The 11,927-nt window shown below is 41.2% G+C and overlaps 1 protein-coding gene across 2 annotated transcripts; it reads left to right on the top strand.

The window, feature by feature from the left end:
• Positions 1-62: 62 nt before the first annotated feature.
• LOC124541420 lies at positions 63-11,290 on the top strand. Of its 2 annotated transcripts, XM_047119286.1 has the most exons (12): positions 63-840; positions 1,777-1,895; positions 2,915-3,030; positions 4,509-4,625; positions 4,880-4,999; positions 5,176-5,618; positions 6,132-6,269; positions 6,801-6,913; positions 7,565-7,685; positions 8,402-8,504; positions 9,658-9,743; positions 10,097-11,290. In XM_047119286.1, the coding sequence occupies exons 1-12, from the start codon at positions 409-411 to the stop codon at positions 10,286-10,288; spliced, it is 2,100 nt and encodes a 699-aa protein (XP_046975242.1). In that variant the 5' UTR covers positions 63-408; the 3' UTR covers positions 10,289-11,290. The 2 variants fall into 2 exon arrangements, with proteins under 2 accessions (XP_046975242.1, XP_046975241.1); XM_047119285.1 differs by lacking the exons at positions 9,658-9,743; positions 10,097-11,290 and having other exon boundaries at positions 7,568-7,685; positions 8,402-8,527.
• Positions 11,291-11,927: the final 637 nt, after the last annotated feature.

Genomic DNA, 11,927 nt, shown 5'->3' with positions numbered 1-11,927 from the left:
TTTTATTTTTGAGCCGTTTTCCGATGATAACTCGATTTTTAAACGTGAGGAAATACCAGACAAAGACGCGTATACTATTAGAGTGAGATAGGTATATAAATTTCACGATTAGAAATGGCGTCTCTGTGAGTTGTCCTTTTCGCACAAGATATTTTCATTTTATTACGATCAAAACAAGAATTACTGTTTACAAAAGTTGTAAAATGTGGCCGTGTGTTGTGTTATAGCATTAACTAATAAGTATATATTAAATTAGGTTTATTAGGATAATTTGTACTTAGTGGGACAATGAATTACACTGGGCGAGGCGTTTCGATATATTTCTTACTATTGAAAATTCGTATAAACCCCTCGTCCAGGCGTATTATATGCGCGTTTTAGTGCAAGCCGATATATAATTAAGTGAAAATGGACAAGAAAAGTAAGAAGAAAACTGTGATTAAGCGGAAAAGTGATGACCAAGGTGAGGGTGAAAAAAAACAGAAAATGATCAATCGCGCGAAAAACGACGATGAAAAGGACAAGATCGAGGTTCAAGTTAACCAGGTGGTAGAAGTACCGGTCGAGCAGGGTCAGCAAATAGTTCACACGGGTCAGTTAGTTGAGGGAAACTTTGAACAACCAGTGTTTGTTAACATGAAGGGGGAGCCAGTGCAACTTGGTCCGAACACTGTGATACTATATGAACAAAGCGGTAATCCTTCGAACTTTGCGTTTGGCGGGATGTGGAGCATGGATTCGTCAGGTAGAATTGTCATGGCGGAAACTATATACGATGTTAAAGGAGAACCTGAGGAGGAAGGCAGCACTTTCGTTCAAAACGCAACTGAAGTCAATAACGTAAGTCGAATTTGTTCTATTAATGATCTAAATATTGCAACAAAAAAGACCAGGTATTGTGTATACTTCATTACAGGGCCGTATTTAGGGGAGGGCAACCGGGGCAACTGCCCTGGGGCCTCCACATTAGTGGCGGCCACAGTTTTCAGCAAGTTAACAAATACCGAGATATAGTGAAATTATAATAATGTTATTATTTAATATTTTAAAAGTTACCGATACAAGTAAATAACTCATAACTTACTGATTGAACCCGCATTGGAACAGCGTGGTGAAATATGTTCCAAACCTCCTCAAACGGAGAGGTGGCCTTTAGCCCAGCAGTGGGAATTTACAGGCTGTTGTTGTTGTTACTGATTGCTATAAAAAAAGTAGTTAATTCATGATAATATAAATATTAGGTTGTTCACGCTTCTGTTTGTCTAGGGCCCCCACTGCTTTGTGGCCCGGGGGCCTCCAGACCTTTAAATCCGGCTCTGCTTCAATCAGTAATAATAATTCAACAATCATTAATAATAAATCAACAAACGTTGATTGTGTATAAATGTACTCTATGATTCTTAATGTTATTGCAAGTTTAGCCTAATTAAAAGTTATTGTTCAGAATTTCTTAATAGCTGGTGCTTGGCTGTGTATATGTGGCCTCAGAGAGTATTTTAAGACATTTAACTTGTGCCTGATCAAGAGAAATGACTGAGGCGGGCAGGCATTGTTGAATTTTTAGTAAAAGTATCAAAATTGTCCATTTTTTTTGCAAGCACACTATAATTGCAACATCAGATTAGTTATAACACTATTAAGAACATGAAAACAGTATTTATTAGGTTTTGAACTCACAATCTTTCAGTTCTAGCTATAGAAATATCAAGCCTCATTGTGGGTCATTGTTTGTATATTATATCATATTTGTTTGAGAAGTATCTCTTATCATTCCAGCAACCAGTGGAGGAAGCAAGCAATACATATCAGCAGTTTGAATTGAGCAATAATGCCCAAGTAGAAGGGCAAGAGTATGAAGTAGCCATCATAGAAAACCCTGGGGATGCGTCGGACAGGTATTGACAGTTATTTGTATTATAGAGGTTGTATTTAAAATGTATTGTCACACATACATATAATCTAAATGTACTTTATAGTTGGCTTAGTACTAGTATAAAAATAATAATAATTTTGGTTTTAGTCTACTATACTATTATAAAGGCGAAAGTTTGTATGTATGGATGTTTGTTACTCTTTCACGTAAAAACTACTGAATGGATTTGAATGAAACTTTACCACAATATAGCTTATACATCAGAATAACACATAGGCTACAATTTTTGAGGTTTCTAATGTGAGGTCGTAAAAAAACACATTTTTTGCGCTTACATTGCAAACGCTGACTGAATCCTACAAGATAGATCAAAACAATGTACTACAGTATTGTACAACTTAAAAATATCTCTTAGGAATAACCCACAATAACCATTTTTTATCCTTTACTTTGTATGAGAAATAATGGCTTATTTACGAAGCGATTTTAAGCGATTACTAGACTAGACGGGACGAACCTGAAGTCCACGCGAACGAAGTCGCGGGCAAAAGCTAGTAACTTATAAAAATGCTAATTTGAACTCATACCTTTTAACTTAAAATATATATGAGACAACATCACATACATTACTCTTATCCCAATGTAAGTAGCCAAAGCACTTTTGTTATGGGAAATCAGAAGTAACTATACCAGAAACATCCAGACCCAAGACAACAACATAGAAAACTAATGATAATCTACATCGACTAGGCCGGGAATCGAACCCGGGACCTCGGAGTGGGGTACCCATGAAAACCGGTGTACACGCCACTCGACCACGGAGGTCGTCATTATATTTCTATCTAGATACACATCGTAAATCTTAAAAGAAGTACACTTTTAACTAATGTATAAAATGTTTTATAAAGGCTTAAAAATAACTATAAAATATTATATTACATTAGCATTAATGAGTGTAAAGAATGTATTGTATAGTAGTAGATTTAATAGTTTCATTTAGACACATAAATACTATTGTTAATTGTTTGTTTTCATTTGCAGGGCAGAAGGTCAAATTATAACAACGGAGGCACAATTGGTTGCGACGGGCGCTGGTGCTGTGCGCTGGCTCAACCAAAAATATGATTTTGTTGTTAGGAAACTCCAATTGAACTATGGTAAATATATAACCATATAAGAACATCTAAAGTCCATTAAGGGAAACACAAAAAAATCTAGTTTTCTTATTCTTAAAATTCAAGATCTATAAAATTTAATTTTACCAAATGTACAGTCGAGGAGAGGAGAAAAGGTTCGTCACCTTAAGATCTATTTTCGCGTGGTCAGTGTGAGCGATAATCTGCTTTACCGATCGAGAGTGACATATTGCGTTGCAATGATTTGACGTTCAGATTCAAAAGGTACTAAGAGTCTAAAGGTGGATTCCCACGACCCGCTAGGCGACAAGCCTCACCAGGCGCTGCCCCACCTGTGTAGGCCTGTCACGGCCTGTACTGAGCGTTCCCACATTCATAATTTTTATTTTTATGTTGAGGCGACGAACTATTCCAAAGTGCCGGTTCATTTTCATAAAGAGTTAAAAACTCAAATATCAGCTCGTTTGTCCATTCCATCATGTGCGTGTACTCTCAGGCAACGCCGCAGGTGAAATGAACGATTACAACCGACGCACACGCTCCCGTACAGGCCACGACAGGCACCGTTGTGCCACGCTGCGCCGCGCCTTTGAACTTACCGACTTCCGATGGGTCGAACGGGTTACATCAGGCCACCGCAGGCCACATCAGATGCGACGGTTCCCATGGCCTATCGGCCTGTCCTGGCGCGGTCTGACCTGTGAGAAATCAGGCCGTGGGAAGCCAGCTTAAGACTTGATAAAGGAATTAATTTGAAAACTGACGAAGGTTTTATTACTCTGACTGTACCAAAATGGCTTGGCCCTCCAAGTCTTTCTTTACGAATATTAACTAAAAGAGATTTTGATGAAACTTTTTACTATAAATGTTATATTAAGGCTGTCTTTATTGAAAAGAAAGTTGCGTATAAAAACATTTTAAAGATTTGTCTGTGCCTGTTGGCAAAGGTATTCTCCAACTTGTGTCACTGAACCCCATCTGTTTTTAACTCTTGTTCAGACAGGTACAACAACAAACAACAACAATAGCCTGTAAATTCCCACTGCTGGGCTAAAGGCCTCCTCTCCCTTTGAGGAGAAGGTTTGGAACATATTCCACCACGCTGTTCCAATGCGTGTTGGTGGAATACACATGTGGCAGAATTTCTATGAAATTTGTCACATGCAGGTTTCCTCACGATGTTTTCCTTCACCACTGAGCACGATATAAATTAGAAAGACAAATTAAGCACATGAATCAGCGGTGCTTGCCTGGGTTTGAACCCGCAATCATCGGTTAAGATGCACGCGTTACCATACCACTGAGCCATCTCTGCTCTTCTTCTTCCCATTCTCTTTTGCTTTTATTGTCTATAATATACCAGTGTGTGTTTACTTGTATGCTTGATTTTATTACAATGAAAGTTGATGCTGGTATATTGATAGTTTTACGTACACTACCCTGACAAATCTTATATGTGTGTCGTTGATGCTCATTTAAATTGTTTGCAATGATTTCAGATGCAGGCGTCAAACTTTTACACTCACAGTCCGGTTGCATTCAGTGCGTATATCTCACAACCCCCAGCATGCAGTTAGCGTTCAATGCAGTTCCACAGTTTCTATGCATCGAGACGGGTATGTTTTTAATGTTTACCCAATTGTTATAAAGTAAATTTCTTTAAATTGAACTCTTGTATAAAATCTTATTTTTTTATTGAAGGATTCACTTATTCTACTTCAGAGCTGTAAAGTTAAATTATTAGTCTTGTTTGTTGCATACTAACCTAGTAAGTTGTTATACAATGCAAATGATTTAGTTTGTTAAGCCCTTGTTAGGAATAATCTTAAATTATATTTTTTATAAATAATTTTTGTGTATGTATTTCCAGGCATAGAGTTCAACAGTGCAATCCCAACAGTGGGCGGAACGACCAGTCCAAGTGTTAAACACAATGTCACATTGTTCCTAGCCGAGGATGGCAACGGAAAATCAGTCATCGTCAGTGCAGGTATATTTTTATTTAAACACGTTTAAAGTCGTGATCTCCTATAGTAGAATGTACTGTGGAGTCGGGGAGATGATATCTACAACATAAAAAATAAAAAAAAAAAAAAAAAGGCCCCGATGAATTGAGAACCTCCTCCTTTTTTTGAAGTCGGTTAAAAATCCGTTCGTACGTTCCAGGCATATCGACGCTGATCGGCGAGGACCTGACGTGGCTGCTGGAGACGTTCAAGTCGTGCAACCCGGCGTGGCGGCAGGTGCGTTGCGTGGTGTGCGACCCCACCAAGAGCCAGCAGGACGTGCGCGGCGCTTTCCCCGCGGCGCACGTGTCGTGCTCCGTGTGGCAGGCGGCGCGCGCGGCGGCCCGGGCTGCGGCGGCGGCCCGCGAGCCCGACGCGCCCGCGCTGGCGCCCGACGACGTGGCGGCGCGCTGCAAGACCTACGCGCTGGCTCTGCTGCGCGGCGACCACACGCCGGCGCAGCTGCAGGTGCTCAAGCGCGCAGTCATCGGCACGGGCGCCGGCACGCTGCGAGTGTGGGAGCAACTGACGCGCGCCGGCGGCGCCGTGGCGCGCCTCGACGCCTGGCTCGAGCCCGACAACTACACCAACATCCTGCACAAGGTGGCAATACTAAAGATTATAATATTTCGACGGTCCCCAAGAACAAAATCTTATGGAAGAATAGGACAAATCGACTTTATTGTTAATTTTTTTTTTTTTTCTCTTTATTGTTCAAAATACAAAAGAAAATACAGCTTATATTAACAATATAAAATACAACGAAAACCCCTAAAGGGTTTATCTGGGCAAGTTGCCGTTCACAAGTAACAGTCGGTACATATAACAGTAGAAGTATTATATTACATAAAGATAATTTTCATAACCTTTATAACTTTAACTACACGGTAGTGTGTTTTTTATTTTAAATTAAGTGTTTACTTTTTGAGATAAACAGTAGAAAAATACCGTATATGAAATGCCATATATGAAAAACATAGTTTTACAAAACTTTAAGCCATCACACTGTAAAGTAGGAATTTCGCAGATACGATTTTGTTCTTGGGGCCCGTCGATTTGTTTCCTCAAAGTTACACGTGATCGCTTAGTGAAATCCTTTCGTTGAACACCTCACAGGGTCTGGAGCGACTGGTGGCCAAATTCCAGGGGCTCGTCCGCAGTCAGATGCAGCCGGACGAGTTCGTGTCGCTGTTCTTCAACGTCGCCAATCAGCTCGAAGACGAGCGCCGTAGCTTCGCCGTGAGCAGGCTGCGGGTATGTTATAGTTTGACCATTATTCTTAAGTTGTTTGTAAGCTGAAACAGTTATTAAAAACTTTTTTTTATTTATCTTTTGATTATTTAAATCCTGGATTTTTCGAATATTTCGAACCGGTAGCTGAATGTTTGATATGTGTATACTAATTTTCCTCGTGGATGGTAAAACTTACAATATTACGTCCTAATTTTAAATATTCAATAAGTACTATTTTTTTTATTAAATAAAAAAAAAAAATTTTTGCACCAACTATGTCATGTCAACTCAAATTTATTATTTTATTATTTGTCTACTGCTATTGAGATTGGATACAGGACGTCAATTCCACTAACAAATTATTTATTTATTGAAACAGTTCTATTTAATTGTTTTCCTATTCTATTGTCACAACAGCGATCGAAATATAATTGAGAATATAAGAGGGCAATTCTACTAACACACGTAACTGTTTGTTAGTAGAATTGCTCTAGTTCCTTAAGTAACGGATCACTTTGTCCCGCGATGATGTTGATGTATACATGGTTCCAGGATACGGAAACTCTAAAGCAGTCGCCCACCGACACGATAACGCAGTACGCTTACAACCTCATGAGCCATCAGACGAAGCTCGCGCAGAAGTGTCTCGACGACAGGGCGGGCAGGTCGGTCATATTGAGCCCCATTGTGTGTTCCATAGAACCAACTCGACTGATAGGGAGACTGAAATGGTCACATGGTTAATAGGCTATTTGAGAATGGGAAAAATAAATTGTGAATTATTATAATCAGTGTATATTATGAGTTTAAAAATGGTTATTTACCAACGAAAGTTGAATATAATACTTAATTTATTCAAAAACCAATAAATAAAAATGCATTTTTTCAAACGTTTGTCACGTGACACAAAACGCTCCTGATTGGCGGGGGTTATGATGAAATCATTTTCTTTTCTAAATTTTCTACTATATGTACCACAGATTAAAGTACAGCAAAGTGACGTCACCAACCCCCATTGCAGCGCCATATTGTCCAAGTATTTAAAGATGGAATTTTTAATATGATATTTTTCGGCAAATATGTACTAGAAATAAAAAAATCATCTTTTACTGGGTTCCTTGACCTTTATTAAATAATATAATATGGATTTTAAAAATCAGTCAAATAGCCTATTGAGATGATCTCTACTTATAAGTTATAGGCTAGATTCAGACTTTGAACCTAGAACATCGAGCCACTGATATGAAACCTCTTTTAGACAATTTTTTTTTTTTTTAATCAAATCTAGTTGCGCTTTAATTATATGTTTGACGCAGAAGGCATAGCAGTGCGGCGATCTGCAAGTACGGCACGTCGACGCAGGAGTGCTCCTGTCTCTTCAGCAAGGTGTTCCGACTGCCCTGCAGACACATCCTCATGCTGACCACCGAACTGAAGGTTCGTGCTTGTTGTTACATCGGATACTATTTAATACTAACACTCATACTAATATTATAGATGTGAAACTAACTCGCAACGATGGTGGTGGTAGGGCTTTGTGCAAGCCCGTCTGGGTAGGTACCACTCATCAGTTATTCCACCGCCACATAACAGTACTCAGTATTGTTGTGTTCCGGTTTGGTGAGTGAGCCAGTGTAACTACAGGCACAAGGGATATAACATCTTAGTTCCCAAGGTTGGTGACACATTGACGGTTTAAGGAATAGTTAATATTTCTTACAGCGTCATTGTCTATGGGTGATGGTGTCCACTTACCATCAGGTCCATATGCTCACCAATCTATAGCATAAAAAAAAAGAAAATAGAAAGTGATTTGAGAGGATGGTTTTTTGTATATAATACATAGACAATATAGTAAAGACACAAGAAGAATTCTGTAGTATATGTAGCAATTTACCCGTGCGAAGAGGTGGTGGCCACTTGCCATTCGACGGCCCAAATATCAGTCCTCCTAACTATTAAAAACTCCTAACTATTTAAAAAAAAAAACAAAATTCAAAGTATACTTTATTCAAGTGGGCTTTTACCAGCACTTTTGAATCGTCATTTAACAATTAAGTGAAGCTACCACCGGTTCGGAAAGTAGGTTCTACCGAGAAGATATATATTAATTATCATGACATGGACTATATTATATGTTGAAACGGTTCCAGGTGAAGACTCACATTCCGTTCGAGCCCCGCTGGACGGTGCAGCACTGTCTCTTCGGATGCGAGGGCGCCACCAGCGCCGGCGGAAACAACACCACGAGTGAGTGTTACTAAACGTACACTCAGAGTGAGGACACCTACGTCAGTCTTCAGATTCATTACTTTATCAAGTCTTAGTAACAGCCTGTAAATTCCCACTGCTGGGCTAAAGGCCTCCTCTCCCTTTGAGGAGAAGGTTTGGAACATATTCCACCACGCTGTTCCAATGCGGGTTGGTGGAATACACATGTGGCAGAATTTCGATGAAATTAGACACATGCAGGTTTCCTCACGATGTTTTCCTTCACCGCCGAGCACGAGATGAATTATAAAGACAAATTAAGCACATGAATCAGCGGTGCTCGCCTGGGTTTGAACCCGCAATCATCGGTTAAGATGCGCGTTCTAACCACTGGGCCATCTCAGCTCAGCTCACATCAAGTCTTAAGCTGTCTTAAATTTTCGCGATTATTACACATTTAAATAAAACTAGTTATTACGGATTTTAATCGTGTCTATTAATTATTTTGGACATCCCGACGTTTCGAGCACTTTACAGCGTTCGTGGTCACGGGTAGACTGTATGTATGATAGTCAGACAGACATTATTTAAATGTCTTAAGCTCTTAGTACCTTTTGAATCTAAACGTCGGATCGTTGCGACGCAATATGTCACTCTCGATCGGTGAAGCAGATTATCGCTCACACTGAGCACACGAAAATGGATCTTAAGGTGACGAACCTTTTCTTACCGCGACTGTACATATAATAATATTAGAGTGTCTGTTTGTGATATTGAAATAACTGTTTTTTACTAAATGCATATGGATGTACACACGGTACATATACCGAAATAACATTTCTTGAAATTATTGTTGGTCTGTTTGTTTGTTCCGGCTAATCTTTGTAATGGCTGGACCGATTCTGACGGTATATTCACTGGCAGATAATTGACGTATTAAGGAGTAATTGAGGCTACTTTTAGCAGAGAATTCTATGAAATTTCTGTTGTAACACCCGATGAGGATGTATGTATTTGCAACACAGTTGAGACTGAGGGCTAATGTTTTAATAATAATAATATACTTTATTGTACACCACAGTAACACAGTAATTTAACAAATAAAAATGAAATATATACAAAATAAAATTAGATGCACAATAAGGCGGTCTTATCGCTAGGTAGCGATTTATACCAGACTTTCTGTTACGTTTCTCAGCGAGCGGCAGCACCTTCATGGAGCAAGTTGTGGTGGAGACGGAAGGCCACCGGCAGACGATTCAGCAGCCTCAGCAGATACACCAGGTACAGTACCTAGCTTATTATTGGTACCGCGAAGATTAAGAGCGGAGACTAACGTATAATTTATGTTCTGTAATTATAAATATAAATATGAGACAACATCACATACATTACTCTGATCCCAATGTAAGTAGCTGAAGCACTTGTGTTATGGACAATCAGAAGTAACGACGGTACCACAAACACCCAGACCGAAGACAACATAGAAAAGTAATGGTAATCTACATCGACTCGGCCGGGAATCGAACCCGGGACCTCGGAGTGGCGTAACCATGAAAACCGGTGTACATACCACTTGACCATGGAGATCGTCAATTGCTACCATTTTATACGTATCGTGGATATTGGGTTTGCAGGTGGGCGGAGTCCGGCAGCAGCAGTACGTGCTGGCGACGCCCGGTCAGCCCGCCACGCCCGTGTCGCAGGTGATATTCTGCGGCGGCGGCGTGGGCGGCGTGGGCGGCGTGGGCGGCGGCGCGCCCGTCATCACGTCCGTGCTGCCGCCCGGCGGCGCCGTGCTCACGCCGCACCACGCGCTGCACCACTAGCGCCGTGACGTCACACCGGCGCCGTGACGCCGCGACGCTGCGACACGCGACGCCGCCCCGCCGTGACGCCGCGACACTGCGCCAATGTGACGCCGCACCGCCTCGACGCTGGCGACTCCGCAACACTGCGACACTAGCGTCGTGACGTCACACCACGCGCTGCACCACTAGCGCCGCCGTGACACCAGCGCCGTGACGCCGCGACGCCGTGACACTGCGACACTGCGCCGACGCGACGTCGCACCGCCTCGACGCTGGCGACTCCGCAATACTGCGACACTAGCGCCGCCACGACTCCGTTACATCGCGACACTAGCGCCGCCGCGACTCCGTTACATCGCGACACTAGCGCCGCCGGAGCGTCACTGCGCGCACTCTATCGACCTCATTGCAATAACTGCGGGGCGTATTCACGGCAGCGCGCGCGGTCGGAGCGACTCGCGACTCGCGAATAGTCACTAATCATTTGTACTAAACATCTCTGAGTTTGACAATATTACGAATAGACGTATGTTATACAAGCTGTCGACGTTCGTTATCCGTTTGTATTTTGAGTAGCTGAAGGCTCGCTGATATTGGTCCTTTTGGCACCAGGACAGAAATAATACGAGCAGAGTCGTGGGTTTGTTGTAAATACTTTTGTAATATGTACTTTTACATATATAGAATGAATTCGAGACTTATGTATGCAATAAGTATCCGGAGGGCGAGAGCGGGGTGTGCGGGCCGGGGGAGGGGACTTCGTGCTTGTAACGCGTCGGACACGCACAGACATGTCGATACTCGTATCATGTATTATTTCTTTGCCTATTGAGTAATCATTTGTAAATTAACGGAAAATATCCATCTGACGATGAATAGACAGTGCAAAGTTGTACCTGCGCTTGCGCAAACCTAAATAATGTCTATTGAGAAGGCCTTCCTAGTTTCAATCGGACAGAATAACGTCATCTACGGGCGTTTGGACTACTTACGGTAGTCATCGCTTAACTTGTCACCTGGATAACTGAAAAATTCCACCCAGTTATTCCATGCCAAACATCAATAAGTATAGTTATGTTCTGGTTGAAAGGGTAAGTGAGCCAGTGTGGGGCCGGTGGGGACCATTTACCATCAGGTTGCCCGAAAGCCTGTCTGCCTGTATTGTCAGCACATTTGCTAGTCAACTTTCCCGTATTAATAAACATTCAAGGTCAACTCGGCAACAGTCCTTGAAACTTTAGAGACATGAGATCCCCCATATCGCAGTCTGGTGGAACTAAATCAAACTCAATTTGGAAGTTGTATGTGTCACCGTAAGGTTACAAAATTCGTTAGATTACAATCTTACGAGAGATATTGTAATCTGTCGATATATTGTGAACCGTGATATATGATCGCAATTTAACGAGTTTTCGACAGTTGAGAGTTTGACGCGGGACATAATTTAATCTGACAGTTATATATACGATAGAGAACAATATAGGTAGCGAAAAATAATACGTTAAATTGTAATCATATTTCACGGTTCCAATGATGTTCTAGTAAACAGATATGTTATTACGCGCAAAAAGTGAAGACTATGTAAACGTCCTAATTGGTACGTTTGCCTTTAGTCATTTTAAGTAGTAATACGTTATAATACATCATAATTACGTAG

The sequence above is a fragment of the Vanessa cardui genome, chromosome 28 (assembly GCF_905220365.1).
Source record: "Vanessa cardui chromosome 28, ilVanCard2.1, whole genome shotgun sequence".
In the NCBI taxonomy this organism is placed as follows: domain Eukaryota; kingdom Metazoa; phylum Arthropoda; class Insecta; order Lepidoptera; family Nymphalidae; genus Vanessa; species Vanessa cardui.
The sequence above is the reverse complement of the archived record's forward strand: the minus strand, read 5'-3'. Positions and strand labels throughout refer to the sequence as shown.